The sequence below is a fragment of the Homarus americanus genome, unplaced genomic scaffold (assembly GCF_018991925.1).
Source record: "Homarus americanus isolate GMGI-L3 unplaced genomic scaffold, GMGI_Hamer_2.0 scaffold34921, whole genome shotgun sequence".
Taxonomy (NCBI): domain Eukaryota; kingdom Metazoa; phylum Arthropoda; class Malacostraca; order Decapoda; family Nephropidae; genus Homarus; species Homarus americanus.
The window spans coordinates 15,386,502-15,414,267 of NW_024741901.1; the positions used below are offsets into that span (position 1 = coordinate 15,386,502).

Consider the following 27,766-nt stretch of genomic DNA (forward strand, 5'->3'; position numbering starts at 1 on the left):
ATGGTAAGATAAAGTACCATATTTTTTACATTTTCCACAGAAATTTTTCAGTGTTAAGTGGTTGTATTTGGGGGCCTGGGACGGATTAATCCTATAACGAACGAATGCTATAACGAACAAGGTTCTAGAACCAATTAGATTCATTATAGCATACCCCACTGTATATGCAATGTATTTCATGAGGCAAAGGGAGGCTCAGGAACGTAACTCTCGTATTCTATCTATTTCTTATGGGGAAAATTGAACCGCTTAACATTGTTTCGTATAACGTCGCGTTTTCAGGAACGTAACCCCGACGTTAAGCAAGGACTTACTGTACCAATCACCATGTGTTTTTAGAAAGAACAAGCTAGTACTACCACTCCACCCTCTTCCTCCCAGTCACTCGCTACCTCACCACCCGCCTCTCGGCCGCATGCCACCTCCGGGTCGCGCGCCACCCCCGAGTCATGCTCCTCTCCACCAACCACCACTGCATCACCCTTTTCCACCAGTGATCTTGATGATCCACCTACCCAGTATACTTCATTAACCAGATGTACCCCTATGTACAGTGCACCTTCTTCAAGCTCCAGACTTCCACCTACGAATGTAAGTACAGTATTGTGACTTAAGTTTCTCAAACACAGTACAGGTATAGGTGTACCTGTAAATTAGTGCACTAAGTTATTATATAAGTGGCTATTCGTGGTTTTGCCAATTCGTGCCATTTCTTGGAACCTATCCCTCGCAAATGGCAAGGGTTTACTGTACACCAGGCCCAGGGGGGGCCGATAAGCTTAGTGTACGACACATTAAGCTTTTCTCGGAGTTATTAGGACTTTCCAGAATTAAACCTTGAATATTTCATGATGGGTTTTGAAAAGTCTCATATAAACAGATTTTTATTAACCTTTCCACTAGAGATGTACTGAGGCCTATATTTGGAATATAGGTATTGACCAATTTTCAGCTGATACTTTCCTAATTTTATTTCTGTAATTTTTGCCTCTGGCATCCAAAACTTTGCATTTCCATTATTACACATATGGCAGATCTTACTGTGAGTGAACTGCTCTGGAATACAACTAGCAGTCTTATTTTCGCTAACATATATTAAATGTTTTCGGTCAATAAACACATTCTATTTTTGTTCAATGTGCAGAACAATATTAATACAATATGTCTCCACTCGTTGGAACAGCACGTATTTCATGTAAACTACTGCCTTAAAGGCCCTAACCTCCATGTATTTGATGCAAACAAATGGAACCTGATTGGGAAGCTCTCTACTCTAATGAAAATTTTCCACAAGACTACTGTTCAGTTGTGTAATCCCTCAAATCAAGTTTCATAACTAAAAGCATCAGCAGATGCTCATTTTTCTGGGTTAGGCAGTACTCTCAATGCCATCAAGGCATTAATGGAGAACTGATTTCATAAATATCTAGATGACAAAAGTCCAAAACTGGCAACATATCTTAATCCCGAATACAAGGATACCCTGTATTGAACTGAAGGTGATAAAGTGTCTAAAATACATGAAGTTAATCTACAGAGAGTGATTGCCAGCTATACTGTACAAGAAGAGGAAGCAAACTATACAAGAAGGGGAAGAATGTGAGTACACTGTATTCCAGTGCACATTCTAGTGTAGAACCTAGAGAGTCTTGTGCAAATAAGTGACTTTGATTTTGATAAATGTGTAGACCATTTAGAGACAGAGGGTGATAGTGATCATTCACAGTCTATTGAACTAAAATCAATTCCAAGGATTTTTTCCAAGAATAAAAAAAAAGTGCAACAACTTCATTTCTCAGAGCTTAAATGGACAGATACCAAACATTACAGTTGCAAGCACATAATGGAAATCCTTTAGATTGGTGGTAAACCAATAAGAACATACCTGTACTTCCAAGATTAAGTCTCCTTGCAAACAAGCATCTTCTTCACCATCATTGGAGAGTGAAAGATTATTCAGCATTGGTGGTAATTTATACACTCCACATCGAAGTCATCTTAATGCCGACACTGGTGAAACACTCGTGTTTTTATGCTGCAATTTGTGAATTTTCAACTTTGATTACTGAATACAATTATGTAACTCAAGTTCTTGTAATTATTTGTTTGAAACATATAATTCCAATCTAAGCTTTTGTGCTGAAAAGTCCAAGAAAATGTACCTATGTATTTTATTATAAACTTTTTTCTTCAATTACTGGTAGTCTACTGTACTACATATACGTATTGCATTCTTCAATAATTACCGGTAGCTAAAATGGAATATTTTATTACAGTGAACCCTCACTTTACACGGTTAATTCAACCCACGGCGGCCCACGTAAAGTGAACAACATAACATATGGGATTAATTGAAATAGAGACCGGGCCGACCCCCAAACTCCACTTTTTCAGACACAATACCTACGTTGTAGTAAAAATAACTTCTTAATTTTATGATGGTATGCACACACAATTAATAATTAAGAGAAATATCAATAATATTAGGTTTTTTAACACTTGCATTAGTAGAAAAGATGGCTAGGCACACGGGGATGGGGGATTGGTTCCGAGGCAGAGGGCAGAATATTGGCCCTCACCTGTATCACTTGTATCAATTGTATCACTATCCACACAGAGGCTTGCAGGGCCTCTTTGTCAAACCCCTCAAAGTCCATATAAGTCCATATCCTCACTATCATTATCACTATCACTGACTTGGGCCGGCTGTGGTGGGTGGCGGGTGAAGAACTCGGTAATGTTTTGATGACTGGGCGACCTTGTGCGCACCCTGCTCCCGCCGCTCTCCGCGTAAAAGGGTACACACACCACGGAAAGTGAGCATTCCGGTTTCGGCAGGGTACCACGTAAACGTGGAAACGCGTAAAGTGGGACCGCGTAAAGTGAGGGTTGACTGTATAAGCGTTTTTAGTTCAAATACTGCAAGTCTACGAAATTGCTTTCAATAATTTGCTAAAATGGAATAAGATTTGAAAATCTACATTATTTTTTTAAACTTGGTACTTACATTGCATCCAAATATAAATTAGTACAGTAGTAAGATTACTACTGTAAGTGTTTTAGCTATGTCTTTGTTTTTTGGTTCTGTAATTGTGGTTTTAAAAACTTAAAACTACTTATATCTTGAGATATATAAATTTCAAAGCTCAGAGCTACAAGTTTGGCAAATTTGCCTTTAGCTTCCGGTACTTTTATTTCAATGCACTGAGAAACTGGAATATTGATGGTTACATACTTATTCATAGATACTGTAGAAGTTTTTGAACTACCATAGCTTGTTTATCAATAAATTGGGAAGAATTTTGCCTTATGTGTATTATTTATTCGTGTGGCATGACACCACATGTTTATTTTTTAAATTTCAGATTAAAATTGCGAAGGAAATAAAAAAAATTTCAAATGATTTTCACTTTCTGCAAAGGAAATCCAAGAGTCTTACTGCACACCCTGAGTCCTGAGAAGATGTATATTTTACATTCCCATTAAATTTAAGGTTTCTGTTGAATCAGCTGATCTTATCTCTTATATATAGTACACCTGTAATTAGCCGCCATTAAGCTTATATTATTTTTAAACACTATACATACATACCTTTCAAAGGGGATATCAGTAGGGGGTCTCAAATTCATATGAATCCTTAGACCACAATAACTGATAGTCTTGCTTTTTTTTTCACAATTTTACCCAGACCAACATGTAGTGTTTTTCTAATAATTTGTGCTTCATTTGAGTCACTGTTTGGAAATTTGGGAGATCATTAGTTGCCAGAATGTCTGAATGAACTTCCACAGAAAAAAAAATCATGGCATTTGTATTTCCTCTTAGAAATTAAAAACAATTGGTAGACTAAATTGATATTACATGCCCTTGTTAAATCTTTTAAAGATATTAAATTAGTAAAGAGTCTGTGTCTATTGATTCTGACCCTCTAGTGCCTTAGCTGGAGGTTCTTATTAAATAGCATGTGATTTTTTTTTTTAACAATCCGTCTTTATTACTCTTCTGACCAATATTTCAAGTGCATGTGATCGAAGGAGAACTTATCATACATGCACTTAATACAGTATTTGGGAAAGTTAAATATACTGATTTCCGTTTATTTTGCAGAGAGCTCGTACCATTATTTCTTGAAACTCTTCAAAGTACATGGCCCAATCGTAAAGGTAAAGTACCCAGGTCAGCCTGTACTGGTGTTGATCTCCCGGCCTGAAGATGCTGAGAAAATTCTAAAACTGACACAAGATAATCCAGTGAGAAATGAAATGGAAGCCCTCAAGATGGCCAGATATATTAACCCATTTTATGAAAAGAAAGCTGGAATAGTGACAGAGTAAGTAATAATTCTTGTATGGATTTCTACTTATTTACTTTTGTACAGGCAATTCCCGAGTTGTGAACGGTAACATTCCTGGACCTTGTTCGTAAGTCAGTCTGCTTGTAAGTCGATCTGTTCGTAAGTCGGAAGTGTTAATTCCATAGGCTAAGTTAGGTTAGGTTAGGTTAGGTTTGGTTAAAGTACAACCCTGGCCATATAAAACAACATTAATATCCCATACATAAAAAAAAATGTAAATAAAGTGATTTTAAACTATATATAGAATAATGAAAATAAAGTAATGTAAAAAAAATGGGATTTAGTTACAGAATAATGTTATTAATATATTGGAATCCCATTCATAAGTGGTGCAGAGCTGTTACTGGAATGAGAGATTTCCGGGTAGGAATACAAATTTTCTCTTCCCCGGAAAAAATTGTATATCTCTGGAATTTTTCCGGGAATTGGAGAAAGTTTCCGAGAGTCTAAACTACACATCTCCCACAGACACACTATCGCACATCCCCCAAATTTTCTGGGTAATTGCGAAAGATTTCTGAAAGTCTAAACTATGCCAAATGGTGATATGATGATAAAGGATGGTTTGCCTTTGTCCTGTACCATCTACTGTAGCAGGTGTTATTAACCCTCTCATCCTCACACGACGCCATAGTGGTGTCGAACATAAAAGGCGAAAAAACTTAAGCTCAACCTCGCGACGCCAATGTGGCGTCCAATGGGCTATATTTTCAAATAACTCACAAACTATTCTGTGAAACTGACTGAGCTTTGGATGCCAGTTGACAGATGTTGTTTTCTTTGTATGGGCCTTAATACCTTCCCCTTGACAGTCTTGGTCACCGTGTGAGTGGCGTGTGGTGTCGCTCTGGCCATTAGAGCAAGAAGAGGGTGCACTGCTCGGCCCTTTAAATTATTCCATAAGTATTTGTTATATTTTTTTTCCTTATTCTACAGGCTTTGTTCTTTATTTTGGAAAAAAAGTACATATCAATGAACACCATAATACAAGCAAAATGTGAATGAAATCGAGATGTTACTAAACATTTCCTGCTTTTTCAACTTTTACTCAAAGAAAGTGGCTTAAATTTCAAGAATTTGATTTTTTTTATGGTTTCATACAATTTGTCAGACAAATTTATGCCAGAAGAGACCCCATTACAATTAAAGAAACAATTCCATGGCAGTGAAATGAGCCCCAAAAACAAAAATTTAAATAATTTTTTGGCAACAACCTCTGAGGCTGAGCTTAAGTTTTCATGCACGCATGTGTCTCAGGCTCCGAGGTTGAGAGGGTTAACTGTTACTCTCCTCTCCCTCCATGAAGGAGGGATGGTACAAGTGCTGTATACTATATGTACGCCTCTACATACTAGCCTACAGTAAGCATACACTGTCCACTCTGCTATATACAGTACAGTACAGTATAGTCTCGATTTACGCGGATTTTGTTAATACGCGTTTTGGTCATTTACGCATCACCTTGCCAGAATGAAATGTTTTAATTACGCGGTAAATTTCATCATTTACACGGCGAGCGGCTGGAGAGGTCCAGACGCGCCATTTTGTACTCGCACGGTCCATTCTTGACCATACAGTACATGGAAGCGGCGCGGTGAGGGGTGCGCATTAGGTCACTCTTACGTTATCGCTGACGTCATTTAACGTATTGGACTGTGATTGGGCTACGCATCCTTACCTCCCTCCTCCGCTAGCTGTGATTGGTTTAATGTAACATGACATGCCCTGCCACCAGAGGGAAGGAGTCGCTGACCTCGCCGGGCCACTCTCATTGTTCTCAGTTCTCCACGTATACAGTTCTCTCTTGTGCCCGCTATTCCCGTCACAATGGCTTCCGCTGGACCCCCACCACCCCAGAAAAACCTTGAACCTGGACCAAGCCATGATTATGTGAAGGAAGTCATCGAGTTGGGGGAGAAAATCAAGCTCATCCTTGACAAAGACACAGTCAAGCATCGGCATGAAGTGTCTAATAACCTTCTGTCGAAAATTATGGAGCCGTATGTCCAGATGTATCACGACAACATCAATGCTAGTCTCGCCCGCAACCCACCACAACCATAGCCAGCCCAAGTCGGTGATAGTGACAGTGACGATATGGACTTTGAGGAGTTTGTCAGGTAGGCCCTGTAAACCCTTGTGAATAGTGATAGTGATTCACCGGAGGGCAACTAATCTGCCCTCTGCCTCGGAACCAGCCGCCATTCTCGTATGCCGACCCATCTCTTCTACTAACGTAAGTGTTAAACCTTGATTTTTCTTTTACCTGGTACAGTATATTATTCTCTTATTGATATTTCTCTTCTATATTATGTGTGTGTGCATACCATCATAAAATTAAGATACTATTTTTACTACAACGTACGTATTGTGTCGGAAAAAGTGGAGTTTAGGGGTCGACCCAGTCTCTATTTCAATTAATCCCATATGTTCTGTTATTTCGTTTACGCATTTCTCGTTTTACACGGACATCCACGGGTTCAATTGACTGCATAAATGCAGACTATACTGTACATAAAACAAGTTACATTTACATAATTCTTCACTAATTTTACTATTTATTGTACTCAAATATGTAGATATTATTCACTGAGGCACTTTTTAGGAGTCGACACATGACATATACTGTACTATCAGGTAAGGTACAAATTTATACAGTACAGTTTTACCACCAATACACTGTCACAATGCCACCACCACATCACATTGTGCTGATACCTAAAAATAATGAGAAATTATATATATTTACTCTATACTACTACACTATTTACAAAAGTGTTTCCTGTGCTTTATTACTTTTGATGGGTGTGGTATTGTTGGAAGCATGGAATCGGGCACAGAGCAACATCACACTGAATACACTGATAGTGAGTGTTTTTGCATACTTTGGTCAGATTTCACTCATATGGCACACATGTCATTTTTCTGGGAATACGGCTTTGCCCCGGTGGAAGGAATCACTGAAGGGAAGTATTGAGTAGTCATTCACAATGGGAGTTCACCACCAGCTATGCGACGTCCTCTAGGTCTTTGACAAGGTACCGTATTGGTCTCCCAAAGCTGCCTTACCACATTCGGTGAAAACTTGTGGAGTGTAGGTTTTGTACCTGTCTTCACTAGATGAAGAATGTGTGCATTCATAAGGGAGAATAATTTTTTGTACCATTTCCTGGTCTTATGTGCACAATCTATACTGTAGATCATGCTGTCAAACTTGTCAACCAGATGCATGTTGGAGGTATAGTCTTGGACAGTGTGGCTTGTAAAGCCTCATCCTAGTCTTGGGGTTGACATTGTGGCTGAAGGAGCGATGCATTTGGTAATGGAATTTGGATTATGGTGCTAGAGTCATCAACATCACTCTCACTATCCTTGTCATTATGTGGGTTATCAGTTTCATTGACATAATCAGAATCACTCAAATCACTGTCCTTTCCTAATGGCTCCTCAGCATCACAAGGAGCAGCCTCATTAAAGAGGATAGAGATTATTTCGGCGTCACTGATAGCATGACGTGACGACATCCTTACAGGTGGGACAGGTGAAGGTACCGGCGTGTTGCCAAGAGTACGAGGCCCAATCACGTGATTGCCTGCGGGGTTGTATGCCAGACAACTCAAGATGTTTATTTATAGCTCGAGAGCCCATGGAGATTAGCAGGAATTCTAAAATTTTCAAGGACATTAATATACACCCTAAACCTGGGTGTCCCTTACCTTAGCGGACATAAATCTATAATAATCTGTGCTTATTAATGCCTCTACCCATAATAGACTGTACAATATTTAGTGCATTTTTTTAATGTATCAGTACTGTAATGAATAAATAAAAAAAAGTGTTAAACTTGGCAATGGCCAGTCCTACCCGCCATCCCCCTCCAATGCAGAGGTCTCGGAAAAAGATTACCTTTTAATTCGGCTTGTCTTTAAATTTTGATATCAATCTACTATTTATATGATGTATTTTTTTCTATAGTATTTAATATTTTATATTATCAATGATAAAACATACACCTGAAGAGGCTGATCATACAAGAATATGTAATAATGAATACAGGTAAAAAATAGTAAGTCCTCGCTTAACGTCGTGGTTCCTTTCCTGAAAACCGCGACGTTAACGGAAACAATGTTAACAGAATCAATTTTCCTCATAAGAAATAGGTAAAATGCAGGAGTTACGTTCCCCGGCCTCCCTTTGGTCCATAAAATACATTACATATACAGTACATAAATTCAATGGCATTTTTATAGAAAATAGTATATATATAAATAAACTAAATAATTTTGTATTGTACTCACTGATGGGCGGAGGTGGAGCGAGTGTGTGATGGGTAGTGGAGAGGAGGAGGGTGTGGCGAGTCACTGAGACCAGGCGGGTGGCTCCTCCTCTCTCTCTGACTGAGGTTCCTCCTCTCCAGGCCGCACCTCGATTATGCTGTTCAGTTCTGGCGCCCTTACAATAGAATGGATATCGATTCACTGGAGTCGGTGCAGCGAAGAATGATGAATGTGATTCCAGGACTTAGAAACCTTCCATATCAAGATAGATTAACCCTTAAGCACCGGGTTAGGGTGCTACTGGCAGTACCCCCCCCCCCGTGGGGTTGAATTGAAAAGAAAAATCAACTTTTCCAAAAATAATTTAAAAAAAGAAATGGTAGGAAAATAGGCGGACGTTCTGGAACATCACCCGGGGCCTAAGGGTTAAAGAAACTAAACTTGCATTCCCTAGAAAGACGAAGAGTGCTGGGAGATATGATAGAAGTATTTAAGTGGGTGAAAGGAGTCAATAAAGGAGATATAGATAAAGTTCTTATAATGTTGAAGCAGGATAGGACTCGTAGCAGTGGATTTAAGTTGGATAAGTTTAGTTTAAGGAGGGATAGGAAGAAACTGGTTCATAAATAGGGTAGTAGACGAGTGGAACAAGCTTAGCAACTTTGTAGTAAGTGCTGGGATGCTGGAAGGTTTTAAAAGGAAGCTAGATCGATTCATGGACGATAGAGAGTGGTTGTAGCTCTCGACAGGAGCTGCCATGCACAGGCCAACCGGCCTATTGCAGACTCCTTATTTTCTCATGTTCTTATTACCCCCGGTAACTCGAATATGCTGGATAGCTTCAAACATAGGTTGGATGGATATATGAGCAATAGGGGTTGGGTGTAAATGGGACTGTACAGTATGGGCCGATAGGCCCGCTTCAGTTTCCTCCATTCTTATGTTCTTTTGTTCCATTTTCGTAGCAAGGCCAATGGTCTTGCATTGCTTAATCACAACACTAGCATCAGTAGCACTTGATGGGTGCTTGGAAGTCATTTTGAATGGTTATAGTACAGTACTGTATTTAGAGCAAAAACACTTAAACACGCACGAACGCTGTGGAAGCCTAACAAAGGCTGGCAACACTTGGGGATGCTGTGACGCTCTGCGAGAGAGAGCGTAGTGCGCCAAGATGAGAGAGGGTGATGCGCCATACAAAGTAGTCCATGATGACGATATGCTGAATCAGCGGGACGTTGTCCGAATCATGGGTATCTAAAGAATAGCGACGTTATAACGAAACAATGTTGTCGGGGGTAATGTTAAACGAGGACTTACTGTAAAAACACTGATGAACGAGGCAAGGCCTCCCTCCCACCCAACCACACACTGTTTCTTACAGACACACACTCTGCTTCTCACACTCCTTCAACTATAATCGTCGCTACCACCCACCCCACCCCCGCCCACACCCCCCAACGCCCGCCTCACACCCCAACGCCACCCTCACACCCCCAACCCTCACACCCCCAACGCCACCCTCACACCCCCAACGCCACCCTCACCCCCAACCCCCACCTGTGCCCTCACCCCCCCAACACCCCCCCTCACACCCAGCCACCCACACACCCCCCCCCACACACCCCAACACCACCTCACACACCACTTCATCACACACACATACACCATTACCACAAACACACACACACACACACACACACACACACACACGTGGATGACTGCACTGTGGGGGTTTCAGTGGACAACACCGCACCAGACTACTCAGCGCTACAAGGCACCCTGGACAGGCTACAGGCATGGACTACGGAGAACAAGGTCACCATCAACCACACCAAAACCGTAGTCATGCACATCAATACCGCCACCACTCCAGTGCATGCCCCAGCAGTCACAGTGGGTGCCCATCCTCTCCAGCTGGTGCAGTCTGCCAAACTCCTGGGTGTAACTATAGACAACAAACTTGACTGGAAGGCCCATGTAAATAACACAGTCAAGGCAGCTTCGTACCGTCTCTACATGCTACGACGGCTTAGGTCACTTGGGACACCCACGCCAGAGCTGAGGACCATCTACAACGCCTTTATTCTCCCCAAACTAATGTATGCATCACCAGCCTGGTCGTCTTTCCTCAACTCCACCCAACAACGTCAGCTAGAGAAGGTACAGAAAAGGGCCTGCAGAATCATGCTCGGCGCTGACTACTCCAGCTACACCAACACTCTCTCCACTCTGGAAATGCCATCCCTCAATGACCTCCACCACCAAGCGCTGGAATGGTTTGGCAGCCAACTATTGCACCACCCTCGTCATCGCCACCTCCTGCCCCCCACCCACCTCGCGCAGTCCGCCACTACAACAAATTTCAGCCCATAAGAGCCCGCACCGATAGATTTAAGAATAGCACCATCCCATCTATTGTTAAAATAATAAACAACGCCTGATTTATGTACTGTATAGCCCTGTAAATATATTCAATGCATATATCATCATGTCTAAATCAAATGTAAGTGTATATTTTTCAGCCACCGGCTGCAACTCTATTAATAAACCGTTTATTATTATTATTATTACACACACACACACACACACATCCCAGTCAACGTGGACGTGGGATCCAGAGTGAGGGTCTTATATGGTATGACAAATTTGTGCGGGGTTAACTGATGCAAAAGTGTGTGACTGCAAGGTGGCAATTTAAAGATGGGTTATTATAAAGAACACAAAAAAAATAACAATAATGTAACAATTTGTAAAGAAAATCTGTCAATCATGTTGGTGTTCTTGAACCTATTAACCCCTTAGCCCTTATTTCCCATTGAATCAATCGTTCCTACAATGAGAATTTTCTATAACGTGGTGTTTTTCAGGAATGCAACTACCGTGTCTTGGGTTGGGCTGTTGGTCTATCCAATGTTAGTACAGGAGGAAACTAGAGTGTCTGGAGGAAACCTGTGATGTTTCCTCCACTGGATAACTTCCTTTTCACATGTGTCCAGGTGAAGAAGGACTCAAACCCTTGACATATTGGTGAGAGATACGCACATTACTGCTGTACCACTAATTCTCTGATAATTTCTTTCAGAAATGGTGAGGAATGGTGGCGAGTACGAAGCAAAGTCCAGGCACCAGTTTTGAAACCCAAAAATGTTCATAATTATCTCAAAGATGTGGATCAGGTGACACTAGACTTTTTAGACAGGTAAGTGTATTTGCAGTGTTTGGATGACAATGAGTTTGTTCATACAGTAGTTGACAAATGGCTTTTAGGACCATCCAGCTAGAAGTGGGATAAAATTCGGAAAATATATAAAATCGGGGAAAAATTTCTGAGTGCTGTGTTAGCCAAGGGTTGTTAAATGGCAAAGTTTTTATTCTCTTATTCTTTATATTACTGTACTCTTCAAGTGAGTCATGACATCTGCCAGAAATAGTGCTCACAAATAATTACCGTATTGTCTAATTGAATAAATAACCCTATGCAGTACTTTGATTATCTTTATTTACATTTATATACAGTATACTGTACTGTACAGTATTAGTAAAATGTTATTATAGTTTTCACAAAGTTTTTGAAATTATTATTGTGTTATTTAAGAAGCACTGTAAAGCAAACATTCAACCGAGTTGGTGTGTGTGTGTTTGCGTGGAAACAAAACTTGTAGCTCGGGAAGAAAATGTTTTAAATTTGAGAATCTCGGGTATTCTGAGATCCAGTTTCAAGGGTCTGTACCTGTGCAGATAGCACAAATTGTGTTGTGATTATTGAGTTGTAATTATTTATCAACAGGACCATAGCTTCATAATTACTGAACCAGAGAAAGAGTTGAGATTTAATTTTTCACTGATATCTCTTACTAATTTTAGAATGAATTAGATATGTTCTTGTTCTTTCTGTTTTCAGAATTTCCACACTGAGAAATAGTGAAGGGGAAGTAACTGTAGATTTCTTAGAAGAATTAAACAAATGGTCCTTAGAGTGTAAGTGATTCTCATTGTTTTATTAGTATTTACTTGTTATCCACTTCCAGATCAAGTGGCATCTTGGTGTGGTATAATTACACTTCCCTCTGTCTCTGATTCTCCTGCTAAATATTTGTTAATCACTTTGCACGGTTTCTTTTGAGTATACCTCACCATTTTGTCAAATATATCATGGAAGCCACACATTCTCAACATTGCTAAAGCTGCCTCCCGAAAGTTGGGAATGCTGTACAAATGCCATAGCTACTTCACTCCTAAGCAGTGCAAGCGAAAACATGTTGAGGTCGGTTCGTAAGAACTTCGTTAACCGAATTTTTTTTCGTTAACCGAATTTTTTTTCGTTAACCGAATTGAAGATCCTTATAGAAGGCAGTTCGTTAATCGAAATTATGTTAACCGAGGTGTTCGTTAAACGAGGGGTCACTGTATTAATTGTTTTTATAGCTATTTTTGCATTTTAATATTAAATACTGTACATTACATTTCAACAAAACTACCATTTATTTCTGAGAACATGGAAATGTAATATTTTTGCTGAAATGATGTACGTATTACAGTGGAAAGTGGGATAAAATTGTGACGAAAGCAATGACTCTCTTTCTTTCGTTCAAAAGATGTTACCGTAATCGCTTTTCGAATGGTTTTCAGTTGTGGGATCATAAGGCTAATGATAGGATAGAATATTATTGTAATACAGTACGAGTACAACAGTTTTTTTAACTGAAAACCATTCGAAAAGCGATTACGGTAACATCTTTTGAATAACGAAAGAAAGCGAAAGTCATTGTTTTCGTCATGATTTTATCCCACTTTCCACTGTAATATGTACGTCATTCCAGCAAAAATATTATATTTCCATATTTATTTCTGAGAATACGTATGTATATTCATTCAGTCACAGTTAGGTAAAATATACTTGTTATGTAATATTTTAATGAAAATAAGGTATCGTAGTTTTTTTTTGTTTCAAATTTAATTAACAAAGATTGATGTTTCAAATGTAATGGACAAAAATTTATGTACAGTATCTATAAATAAACTTTAATAAATGAATACTTTATGTTTTACATCGTCCTGTGCTACCGTACCATGGATTTGGCTACTTTGGGCTTGCTATGATGACGCAAGAGATCTGCCCTGGCAACTGTACCGACACTCACAGCTGGTGGTGCGTTGGTGCATCGTTTCCATTGTTTACTGGTAGTTACTGGTAAATATTTTTCAACCTTACGAAACTATTACCTGTTTAGAGGTCAACCCCCAATTTTTGGCCAAATAATTTGGTCTTAAAAACTCGAACTACACACAGGTATATATGGTAAATAAGGACATGGGGGGGCCAGGGATTTTTTTTTGGGGTGGGGTGGGGTAGCAAAAATACGCGGATTTTTAACATCCACGGGTATCTCTGTTACGTAACCCCCGCGTATGTTAAGGGCCGACTCTACTGCAGTTTTTTTGTGTTTTTTTTTTGCCGACAGTACTAGGCTCATTGGCTCATACATACTGTATTGTTCGATTAATATTGATATAAGTACAGTATTGCAAATATATCCATATACAGTATAACTGTTAAAGATACACAGTTCTGCCTCACTTTAACACTGGATTTAATGTATGTAAAATTATAACTGCTTGAAAACATTAACTCTCAAGATACGAGTGGAAAAAGTTTGAAATATAGAATGTTTACCGTTGAAGTCACAAACAAATTCACACTTTCAGGGAACACATTTACCGCTACTTCTTCTCTTTTGACGAACTATTATGTATATCAAGACAGATGACACCAAACATATAAAGCAGTGGATGTTAATGACCATTTTATAAAGAGTAGAATCAAGTACAGTATAGTCTCGGTTTACGCGGATTTTTTATACGCGGTTGGCCATTTACACGGCACCAGTCCAGACACGCCAATTATTAGTTACGCGGTACATTCCTGAATTTACGCGGGAAGCGGCGCAGACAAGTCGCTCTTACGTCTCCGCTGACGTCAGATGACGTTTCGGATTGTGATTGGGCTATGTATCCTTACCACCCACGCACCCCCTCCGCAGCGAGCTGTGATTGGTCTATTTAACTTTGCTTGCCCTGCCACTAGGGGCGATGAGTTGATGACCTTGACTGCGTCAGTCCCATTGTCTCCCGTCTCCGCGTATACTCCCTCGTGCCTGCCACCCACCACAGCCAGCTCAAGTCAGTGATAGTGAGGATTTGGACTTTGAGGGGTTTGAAAAGGAGGCCCCGCTAGCCTCTGTGGTGGATAGTGATACAGGTGAGGGCCAATAATCTGCCCTCTGCCTCGGAACCAACCCCCCATCCCCGTGTGCCCAGCCATCTCTTCTACTAACGTAAGTGTTAAAAAACCTAATATTATTGATATTTCTTTTAAATATTAATTGTGTGTGCATACCATCATAAAATTAAGATGTTATTTTTACTACAACGTACGTATTGTGTCAGAAAAAGGGTAGTCTGGGAGTTGGCTGAGTCTCTATTTCAATTAATCCCATATATTCTGTTACAGTTGTACCCCGCTTTGCGCGGTCAATTGAACCCACAGGGTACCGCGTTAAGTGAACAACAGAACATATGGGATTAATTCCAATAGAGACTGGCCCTACCCCTAAACTCTACTTTTTCCGACACAATACCTGTTCTAGTAAAAATAACCTCTTAATTTTATGATGGTACATGCACACAATTAATACTTAAGAGAAATAGAGAAATACAGTCGCCAAGTTAATGTCCATTCAAATAATGGACTCGACTCCCTCCCCCTCTTCTCACACTACACTGCTGGCTCTTCCCTCTCTGAGAAATTTTGGGGGGAAAACCACTAGATTTTAATAAATAATACCTCAAACTAAAGTTAGGATAATATAATTGACATTGCTGGATTCCTTGTAAGACCAGGAATATTTTGAATATAAATGTTATATATTTTGCACAAAAGATAACATATTTACTCAGAGTAAACATTATATCTAAAATTTGTATGTCTAATGCAAAATCTATGATGTTTATATTCAAAATGATCATCAAATTATAAGAATTCCAGCAATATAAATTATATTCTGGCCGGGTAATTTGTATGAATTTTATGAGCTAAAACAAATATCTTCAGTTAATAAAAAAAATATATTCTTCACACTGTGCCAGATGGTCGGTCGGTCCCTCCCTCCCCCCCACCCCCCACCAACTCTCCCTACCAGATGTGTGGGAAAACCAGAATATTTACCTTTTTAGTAATAAATAATACCTCAAACTAAAGTTAGGATAATATAATTGATATTGCTGGATTCCTTGTAAGACCAGGAATATTTTGAATATAAATGTCATATATTTTGCACAAAAGATAACATATTTACTCAGAGTAAACATTATATCTAAAATTTGTATGTCTAATGCAAAATCTATGATGTTTATATTCAAAATGATCATCATATTGTAAGAATTCCAGCAATGTATATTATATTCTGGCCGGGTAATTTGAATGAATTTTATGAGCTAAATAAAAAAAAAATATATACTTCACCGCGTATATGAGTAGATGAACCGCGTTAAGTGAAAGTTCGGTTCTGGCGAGGCACCGCGTATATGAGAAATCGCGTTAAGTGAAACCGCGTAAAGCGGGGTAATACTGTATTTCGTTTACGCGTTTCACGTTATACGCGGACCTCCATGGGTTTAATTGACCGCGTAAAATGAGACTATACAGTTCCTTCCAGAAGGTCGTTCGTTAACCTAAAATTTTGTTAACCGAAACCATTGTTTCAATGGGTTTTTGGGTACAGTAATTGGTTCCAGCTCACCGAAAATTACCTAAAATTAAAAAAAAATGCAGTAAAGTACACTTACAGTGAGTTCTGCTATAACACGTGTTTTGATAACGCGAATTTGCTCTAACGCGATTTATGAATTCGGAACAATATTTGTATAACGCGATCGCTTGTTTGCTATAACGCGATTTTTGCTTACTATTTCTCCAATTTTGTGGTATTAACTGTGAATATGGTAAAGAAGAATATCTCCAAAAAGCATTCTGATGATAGAATTCCCGGTGATTATCGTAAAAGAAAGGATATAACACTTGAAGAGAAGCTTGATGTTATCAACCTCAAAATCACCCTTCTCCCCATCAAGTTACATTCATATTTTTTCAAGGTAAAGTGTTAAATTTACTGTATGATTTCATTATTAGATATGAATGTAACATTTATTTAGACTGTGCTATCCTTTGTGTTAGGCTAACTACTAAATTTTTTCGATTTCGAGTAATCTGCACCTAACCCTATTTTCTCCATAAGCCCTGTTATTTCTATTACGCGATTTTCTATAACACGATATTTTACAAGAACACAATTATCGCGTTATAGCAGAACTACCTGTACTTTGAGGTGTGCATGTAGAAGGCTCCTGGTTGATGATGATGATGATGATGATGATGATGGGAATTAGAAGTGGGGGTGGAGGAGAAGGGAGAAGAGAAGGCAGTGGGGTGGAAGAGAAGTCACTCCATTCTTCATGCCGCCATTTCACCCATAAAATTTTAAGTTCACTAGGTGTAATTCAAGATTATTTTCTTTAAATCAACACCTCACTGCATTATATATTGTCAATATGTAAAATAAATTTCAGAATGCCCAATAATTGTACTGTAAAAACGTAAAAATAGTTTATGTTCAAGAGAGAGTCAAGCAAGATGCTTCCTCCACCGAGCAGAGACACAAAGTGACGCCATTCTGGGGGAGTCAAGTGGCTGTTTGGCGTGCTAAAAACTAGTTCCCTGTTAAATAATTGTTAAAATTACTAAAAAATTTAATATAAGACTTGGAAAATTATTGAATAGTACAACCTTCTTGATATTTACTCAAATGGTAACGAATTTAAGCCCTAAAACCGATTACTGTATTGGCAGCCTAATACTACAGCTGGTGAGCAGGCGAAAACATGTTGGGAAAAATTCGTAAGGAATTCGTTAACCAAATTTTTTTTGTTAACCGAATTTAATATTCTTATGGAAGGTAATTTGTTAACCGAAATTTCGTTAGCCGAAGCATTCGTTAACCGAGGGATCATTGACTGTATAGTATAAACAGCCACATATTCACATATAAAAAGGTGTTGTTTAAGACGAATGTTACGGGTACATTAGGGTGACAATAGTGCATAGGGGTGAATTTCTAAAATTGATTAAATGGAATGGCCATTGGTCCAATACTGCGTACCCATGAAAAAAGAACACAGGCGAAACCCTGGGTCATTTGGACAATATTTAGAGGTAGCTCAAGTCAATTGAAGTTTTATCCTTTTGGCAAAAAATACGAATATTCATAATATGCCGGTTTATTTTAAAATTTACATATTGAGCAAGTTTATGTGTACACTGTACATATAAATGATTAATTCCTTTTTAAAATGAAACTGCAGTGAACACGCTTACATCAATGGGTGGGAGAGGTGTGGACAACCCATTCATTGTTTTCGCTTTTTGCTTGTAAGGTCCTGTTTTGATGTCCCTGGTTGTGACCGCCTCTGCTCTTCAACAACCTGCAGCAGATGTTGACGCTGGTCTTCACTCTTCGTGATCTTGCTGTTGAATGCCTGTATCAAGGCAATCCCTCTCTCTGCAGTGTCGTTGATGACTCTGAGACCACCCACAACTGCGACGCCAGTTTTGAAGTCTTCATCATCAGACCATGTGTCAGGTTCCTTGGACAAAAAAGAAGTCTTCATTTTGAGACTTTCAAATAGAAAGTTTGATCCTCTAGAAGCAAAGTCTGAGAGCTGCTTTGTGGGAAGGGAAGATGTGGCAGGAAGAGCAGCACGTTTTGGTGAATCCTCGGTCGCCTTCCTCTCAACGATTGCCCGAACTATGTTTGTCTTCATTGTTGCATTAACTTGTGGATCGAAGAGTGCAAGACCCACCAAGCCTTCACTGAGGTACCACAGGTGACGACCGAAGACTGTGAGACATGTTCTTGATATTTTGACGTCGTGGTACTCTGACAGGTCTTGGAGGAGCCGCAAATCATTAGCAGGAGCGGAGGATGGAACGGAGGCCGTGAACCATGCACTGACATACACCTCTAGCACAAAGAATGTGAATCGTTTCAAGCCTAATGTCTCACGAGCAGTTAGTTTAAACTGATTAGCAAAAATCAGGATCTTCATGACATAAATGAGCTTAGCCATCCACCGTGCTCGGTGAAGTGCTCCGGGCCGTCGGAGATTAAACTTGGGTAGAGCTCCATCGAGACACCTGATTGCTAGCTCCAGTACCTCACGGTAATCATCACGTGGCTGCTGCTTCTTGCCCAGATGATGTTTCCAGCAACAGATGAGGTCATCTCGTTTCTCGTACAAACTTGGAGGGAGGTCTGAGAGAGGGCTGTAGTCATCTTGACTGATGTCCTTCCACTTATGCTTGAAGCGAGAGAAGAGAGTATTATCTGGTCCAGAGGAAGGCCCCATGCATTCCACATACGCTTTCTCGGCAACAAGCTCAAGGATGTGGTGACGACACGCGAGATGCAGAAGACGGCGGCCGAGTTTCTGCTCCAGAATGACACATGCCCCCGACAAGTGCCCAGTGTTTGAAGCTGTTGTGTCAAAACTGAGTGCTGAAACATTCTCTGATATTTTCCACTCTTCCAGCGCTGCACTGACTGCTGTAGCAATGGCCTGTCCAGTCCCTGACAATAGTTTCGGGACACCAAGCAGCTTTTCAGTATTGATTCCGGAGACAAGAATGGCGATTCGGTCAACACTCGCTCCTTGTTCATCAGGAATAATTTTTCCATCCCAGTGCACAGTGAGCACTTCACTAGGTTGAAATTTTTCTTTAATTTCGTTGGCAATCCCAGAACGGTGGGTCGCTCGCGAAGTACGCACTGTCTCATAGTTTAAAACTAGTTCCGTTGGGTCATGACCTAGACTAGCAGCCGTGGCACTGACGATCCGGAGAGCAGAGCGGTGACTGATCCCAGTGCGGTCCAATGTACTTGACAATTCAGGGGTGATAACTTTGAGAGTAGCACGCAACAAGAGCGACGCACACACACCCACCGTCACGTCTCACACACAACTGATGCTACTGTACCAGTCAGACACTGGCACACAACCTCTTCCCCCTACCCCGACTGACACCCGCCTCTCCCTCCCCTCTGCATTGCCAATAGCTGCACCAGCCAAAATACTCATTACTCATTTTTAGAAAAAATGTTAGGAACAACTTTAGTTTGAATTTGCATTCTACATATACCTGCAAAGTTTCATAGTAATCGGTTCATAAATAAAGAAATTAGAAAAAATCAATAATAATTTCAGTAGTGTTAACTTCAAATGGCTTGAGCCACCTCTAAATATTGTCCAAATGACCCAGGATTTCGCCTGTGTTCTTTTTTCATGGGTACGCAGTATTGGACAAATGGCCATCTAAAAATAAAAACTTTCACTTTTTATTGTCACCCTAGGGTACATTCAGTTCTGCTATAACGCGATAGTTGTGTTCTTGTAAAATATCGTGTTATAGAAAATCGCGTAATAGAAATAACGGCTTATGGAGAAAATAGGGTTAGGTGCAGATTACTACTCGAAATCGAAAAAAAATTAGTAGTTAGCCTAACACAAAGGATAGCACAGTCTAAATAAATGTTGCATTCATATCTAATAATGAAATCATACAGTAAATGTAACACGTTACCTTGAAAAAATATGAATATAACTTGATGGGGGAGAAGGGTGATTTTGAGGTTGATAACATCGAGCTTCTCTTCAAGTGTTATATCCTTTCTTTTACGATCATCACCGGGAATTCGATCACCAGAACGCTTCTTGGAGATATTCTTCTTTACCATATTCACAGTTGATACCACAAAATTGTAGAAATAGTAAGCAAAAATCGCGTTACAGCAAACAAGCGTTCGCGTTATACAAATATCGTTTCTCTATTCATAAATCGTGTTAGAGCAAATTCGCGTTATCAAAACACGCGTTATAGCAGAATTCACTGTAGTGCGCTTTGTGGAAAAGCCACTCAGCTGATCCTGACATCATTGTGCATACATGCGTGCATATTATGATTGATATGAGGTAGAAAATATAAATTTGATGTAGAGTACAGGCATGTGTTGGCAAGCTTGCCGAATCAAAAAATTTTCTGTAACTCCACAGAAATTTCCAATAGCCCGTAATTGTTTTCAAAATGAGTGGGGATATCTTTTAAATTTCTTACTGGCAGAAACAGTGGCCAATTGCTTATGTTATGTCATATTGATTTTCTGGCAGCCCAGAGTGCTTTAGAGTTAGTATGTAGTATATAACTGTTGGGTCGGAGGCTACGGAAGTGGTAGCGTGCTCAAGGTCATGGTGGTAATAAGAATATCTCATAATGTTACCATGGTTATCACTTCAGTATTTATTTATTTTATTTATATATATTTTTTTATTTTTTTTATTTATATTATAAGCATATACATAAATTACACTATTGTACTATTCCAGATGATACTAAATGTTACATAATACTTCCTTGAGATAAATGTATAGTATATATCAGGTGCCTAAAAAAGCGCTCAGGTTCTCAACTGGGTCAGCCATGTTAATATTGTTATTATTATCCACTCTGTACCTGTGTTTTTCTGGCTAAATAAACTGTTTCAATTCAATTCAATACAGGTCGACCACCGATTTTCTAGTACCATTGGGGCCGTATCGATGCTAAACCAGCGATTTTGTTGAACCATGGGTAGTCATGGCCTTGAGCACGCTACAGCTGGGTAGTGAAGACTTCATACCGGTTATCGTTAGGGTCGTCGGAAAGGAGGAGCTTCAGTTTCTCTGCACACTTGATGGCACCCCTAACATTACCATGCGTTAACTTGTGTTCTTCTCGGGATGACGCACCACCTGCCTCTTCACTGACGTGATAGTCTTCTAACATCTCGTCGGCAGTCACCTCAGGATCCCTGATCACCTCCAGGATGTCTTCATTGGTGGTCTCCGAGAAGCCTGCAGCTGTAACACTCTGCGCAGCTTCTCTTGCAATGACCACTGCCACTGCAACAGACTGAACCTCACCAGTCACAGGTTGACTCTGCCTCCCACCTGGGATACCTTGCAACACATGCCTCCATGCGTGACGAACCGTTGCTACAGACAGCTGATCCCATGCCTCCACCAAGAAGTCCATAGCTTTCTTGACGTTAAATTTCTTCCAAAAGTGTTTCCCGAGAACTTCTTGATCCGCCAACTGTTGTTCCTCGTCCTCGTCGCTCGTGTTATTGGTGTCACCCAGGTTACGCAACTCATCCTTGGTGTTGGTACAGTCGTTCAGGAGCTTAAACTTCTTTGCAGAGTATGCAGCTTTCACATTGCAGATTAATTCTTGGTCCATGGGCTGGATTAATGACGTAGTGTTGAGAGGAAGGAAGACCACTTTTACGTTGGGGTGACGATCCAACAGTAGGGGCGAGTGTCCTGGTGCGTTGTCAATGAGCAACAAAATCTTGAATGGAACATTCTGTTGCTCGCAGAATTTCTTCACGTCGGGAACGAAACAGTCATCAAACCAGGACAGGAACAGAGCAGAGAACATCCACGCCTTACGTGCAGTCAGCCAGTGGACATTTAGCTTGGTCATGTCCACGTTCTTGTAGGCGTGCGGCTTGCGGGCTGTGTGGATCACTGATAACTTGAGTTTACAGGTACCGGAGGCATTAGTGGTAAACAGGACGGTGATGCGCTCCTTCTGCAACTTCCGGCCCTGACACTTGCTGGCAGACTGGACAACGAAGGTCTTGGAAGGTAGCTTTTTCCAAAACAGACTGGATTCGTCCATGTTGAACACCTGGTCGTAGGTGTACTGTCCTTCCTCCATAATCTCACTTAAGAACGGAGGAAAATCCCTAGCCGCAACACTGTTAGCACTCGCTTCTTCACCACCAATGTTAATGTTGGTGATCTTGTTCCTCTTCTTAAACCTTTGCAGCCACCCAGAGGAAGCATTGAAGGGTTTGGGCTCTGTAATTCCCATCTTACGTGACACTGCTGCGTACAGTTCACGTGCGTACTCCTGAACTGACCGCGTGTCGACCGCCATGTTCCGTCTTGCCTGACAAATCAAGTAACACACAAGTAAATTTTCTGTCTTTAGAAGCACCTTGTTCTGGCAATACTTGATCATTGAAGCACCTGCAGACTTTGTGATGTTCATGTGATCTTTTATCTTGGATGCTTCCTTCTTTATCGTCCGTATCGTAGATACGTTCTCGCCATGCTGGCGCACCAAATCAACTTGTCTTGTTCCTTTCTCCAACTCTTGAATAATCTTGTACTTCACATCGTAACTTAGGGCACGTCGTATCTTCTTTGGCTTAGGGCGGCTGGGTCCAGGTAATGCAAGGTTTTTCTGTGGTGGTGGTGGTGGTGATCCGGTGGCAGCCATTCTTACGGAACAATAAATACCTGTATACACAGTGTGGCCGGGAGGGATGTAACTGACACGGCTAGGTGAAGCGCCTTCTACCCGCCAGCGGGAAGGCACGTCATATTAAACCAATCACAGCTAGCGGCGGAGGGAGGTAAGGATGCGTTATATGACGTCAGCGATAACGCAACAGAGGCATCCAGTGCGCACCCTACTCGCGCTGCGTGCCCGAGATGGCGGGAGGTTTGAATCCAAAAATGGCGGCGTGGCAGGACAGCCAGCTGCTCTCCGCGTATATGAGTAGATGCACCGCATAAAGTGAGCATTCTGGCTCTGGCGGGGTACCGCGTAAATGTGGAAACGCATAAACGGGAACCGTGTAAATCGGGGTATTACTGTACAGTATTTACATCACATAGTAAAATTAAATTGCAAAGCATGATGCAAGCATTTGTTGGGAGGATAATGTGAAGGTAGTGGCAGTGATAACAAGTCATATATAATGTACCGCCATCTCCAAAGTATTTACAAGCCAGAAATTATTTTTTTATTCAATTATGTTTTTGTTTTTTGTTTTTCAAAAAATTTATGCAGTTTTCAAGGAATCCAAGTACACTAATGAAATCAGTTTTAAATTGTTGAAAAATAAATTGCAATCCATATTTGCAAGTGAATCCCAACATGCCTACTTGCCATACTCACATGTAATGTTTACTCTATGCTTACAGGTTTCCCTTGTAGCTATATTGTATATTACATCAAACCGCCTTTTGTTTTTTTACCTTGTTTTTATTTCTTGCTTTGAAGTCTGACTGTGAAAGGTGATGTGGAAGGTAAAAAAGATATTACCATATTTATATTGTCCGTGAATGGCATAACTGTATTCGTGAACGATAAATTCTTGCAAGCTATGGGTATTACTGTATTGATTAAACTTTTTTTTCCCAGGTATATGCCTTGTTGCCTTAAATCAACGAGTTGGATGCTTTGATCCCAACCTGTCTCCTGATTCAGAGCCAACATTGATAATTAAGGCAGCTATAGACTTCATGAATGCTTTCAAAGAGTGTGAATCTGGCTTAAAGCTGTGGAAGATATTTCCTTCAAAGATATTCAGGCAGCTACAAGATTCCATGCAAAAACTAACAGAGTAAGTCAGTTAAGTTTTTGTGTGATATTTTTTCCTCTTTTACTATTTATTATAACACAATTAACCTTATCCCATGCTGGAATCCTTGCAAGACAGCAATAATTTTTTTTTATCATATTCGCCACCTATCGGCTAACTAGCAGTTTGGGCGATCTATCCAGTATTAGTACAGGAGGAAACCGGGTGTTTGGACAAGAGATAAAAATTTTAGTCCTTTAGCTTAGAACATTTGAGTACAAAATGAGTACAGTAATATGTTGCTCAAAATTATGGCTTTTTCACAGGGAAAGGTTCTGTATATCTAGCCCCAGTGGTCAGGTTATTATGGTATCGAATATTACAGAGTATTTAAAAAAAATTCTTTGTTTAGATCTGTACATAGAGACTTGGAGATAGAAACTAAAAATTTGAGCTTTTTAATACCAGTACCCTTCATATACAGTAAAATACTTATTATTCAACTTGTCATTTAAGGATATCCTATTGGAAATGTCTCATAGAGAACTTATTCAGGAACATTGTGCTTATCAAATTCATCTCTCTAACACAAATAGAAGTTTATAACAAATGCTGTGAGGAATGGAGGGAGCAGGGGGAAGGGTCCATTGGGGGGTAAATGTGACTGCGCAGCTCTCCCCCCCTCAAAGATTGCCTCACTGATTGTTTGCCGCACAGAGCTCTATTCATGCCTGTATCATATAGATCTTTTTTTTTAATATATTTATTTAACCAAACTTTTTGGTAAAGTAGTCAGGATTATTTTGATATAAAATGGTGGCTAACGAAATTAGAACTGATGTTATTGATTACGGTAACACCATTTGTTCTGTTTCTTTATAAAAGAATGGAATTCTCATCATTATATCATATCAAAATATTTTTTTAAGGATATTTTATTGGAAATGTCTCGTAGAGAATTTATTATGGATCATTATGGTATCAAATTCATCTCCCTATCACAATTAGCCACACTTGAGTGAGGGAGGGGAAAAGAAAACTGACTGCACGACCCTTCCTCTCACCCCCCAAAAAAGGTTTGCTTCTGCCAACAACACTCAGCCCACATTATCCACACTGTACTACACATATCAACATTACCCACACTGTGCTCCACACACCAATGCCACCCACATCACACACATACACCCCTACATCCTTGACCACTGAATGTCAAGACGTTCCTGGCGCTCCCAGAGCAGCCAGGTCAACTGTTAAGTTGGCCCATACCAACTCCCTCCCTTGAACCCACATCCCCACCGGAATATCAATAAGTTCGCGCCAGAAGTTACAATTTCATTTACGAAAGGAATGGAACCAGTGTTGAACAGAGGTGAACAGTGCTTAAGTCAGTGAGAGCAACTCACAGTAACATCCGAGTCATACCCAAGTTAATCTTCACACAGTGAGGTCCCAGGTACCCAGTGATAACTGCCTGTGAGACTCAACAACAACCAGCGATGTGTTAATCCGTCTACGATAGGAAGGCCTGGGACCAAACCTCACTCATATAACACCATCTCTGAGGGAATTATTACACCACGTGAGGTCCCTCATAACACCATCTGTGAGAGAATTACTACACCACGCAAGGCCCCTCATAACACCATCTGTGAGGGAATTCGTACTCCACGTGAGGTCCCTCATAACACCATCTGTGGGAGAATTACTACACCACACCAGGCCCCTCATAACACCATCTGTGAGTGAATTCGTACTCCACGTGGTGCCCCTCATAATACCATCTGTGAGGGAGTTACTACACCATGTCAGGCCCCTCATAACACCATCTGTGAAGGAATTACTACACCATGTCAGGCCCCTCGTAACACCATCTGTGAGGGAATTACTACACCACGTCAGGCCCCTCATAACACCATCTGTGAGGGAATTACTACACCACGTCATGCCCCTCATAACACCATCTGTGAGGGAATTACTATACCACGTGAGGTCCCTCGTAACATCATCTGTGAGGGAATTACTACACCACGTGATGCCCCTCATAACACCATCTGTGAGGGAATTATTACACCACGTGATGCCGTCATAACACCATCAGTGAGAGAATTACTACACCACGTGAGGTCCCTCCTAACACCATCTGGGAGGGAGTTACTACACTACGTGTTTGCTGTTCAACACCAACATTAATCTGTATGTTCACTATGTGATCCTTTACCTTTCTCTAATGAAGACTTTTGTTAAACCACCAATTTATGTAATAAGTCATTAATGTCCAATGTATATTTTCAGCCTTCGGGCTGCAGAACTTTTTCAATAAACCGTTAATTATTATTATTATTATTTTTATAATAATAATAATAATAATGCTTGCCCCTTGTGTAACGAGGATGGCCGGCCCAAGGGCCACTTAGGTTTGGAAGTGTTTAAGGTGTAGAAGCTGCCACCAACACAACAACCACACCCTAAATTAACGAACTGCATGACCCAGTGTCAATGAATAGTCCGAGAGGACCGGACAACTTGCTAACTGCACTGGCTAACCATTACAATCCACATCATATTCTACAAATCGGGTTAACATCCAGGTTCCCAATTGCTGCTGGGTAGACAGGGAAATGGCGTAAAGAAACATGTCCATAGTTTCACCCTCCAAGACCACCCATGCACCCCTGCACCAAATCCCCTACACCACCCACACACCCCCTATACCACCCACACACCCCTACAATGCATATTCCCTTCATCGACTTCATCCGACTCTCTCTCTCTCTCTCTCTCTCTCTCTCTCTCTCTCTCTCTCTCTCTCTCTCTCTGTCTCTCTGTCTGTCTGTCTGTCTGTCTCTGTCTCTCTCTCTCTGTATGTGTGTGTGTTCATGGCCTGGACTCTGCTTCAAAGCATGAGCCCATTTGCGGTTTCACTGAGCTACTGAGTGTGAATGCACTGCTGTGTTTTTGTCCAAGTTGGCGAAAGCCCTGTAATAACTCATCCTGACTGTATGTGCTAGTTAATTATTCTTGTGTGCATCATTGTGGATGGATTACCGGGAGCATAACTCTCCTGGGTTTGGCACACCTATCAGTGCTCTGGTCCCAAGCTGCCACTCAAGTACAGTGACCCCTCCGTTAACGAACTCAATCCGTTCCAGAAGGTCGTTCGTTAACCGAAAAGTTCGTTAACCGAAACCATTGTTTCAATGGGTTTTTGGGTAATTGGTTCCAGCTCACCGAAAATTTCCTAAATTCAACAAAAATGGTAGAAAAGTTCACTTACTTTGAGTTGTGTATGTAGAAGGCTCCTGGATGATGATGATGATAATGATGGGATTTAGAATGGGGGTGGAGGAGAAGGAAGAAGAGAAGGCATTGGGGTGGAAGAGAAGTCACCCCATGGCGCCATTTCACCCATAAAATTTTAGCTCTGGTGTAATTCAAGATTATTTTCTTTAAATCAACACTGCACTGCATTATATATTGTCAATATGTAAAATATATTTCAAAATGACCAATAATTTGCTTGGAAACACAGAAAAAAAGCTTTTAGTTGAAGAGAGTCTCAAGCAAGATGTTACCTCCAGTGAAAACAGAGAGAGACTAACTCCTGT

General features: G+C 40.5%; 1 protein-coding gene across 2 annotated transcripts in view; it reads left to right on the plus strand.

Moving 5' to 3' along the window:
* Positions 1-27,766, plus strand: part of LOC121876072 (probable cytochrome P450 301a1, mitochondrial) — a 149,294-nt gene that overhangs the window by 17,514 nt on the left and 104,014 nt on the right. For both annotated transcript variants that reach the window (XR_006090714.1, XM_042380982.1), the window contains exons 2-5: positions 4,108-4,330; positions 11,717-11,833; positions 12,536-12,612; positions 23,999-24,200. Coding sequence is in view for 1 of the 2 variants with exons in the window: in XM_042380982.1 (XP_042236916.1) it covers positions 4,108-4,330; positions 11,717-11,833; positions 12,536-12,612; positions 23,999-24,200 (619 nt within the window). In the remaining variant the exon portion in view is untranslated. The remainder of the gene's footprint in view (positions 1-4,107; positions 4,331-11,716; positions 11,834-12,535; positions 12,613-23,998; positions 24,201-27,766) is intronic.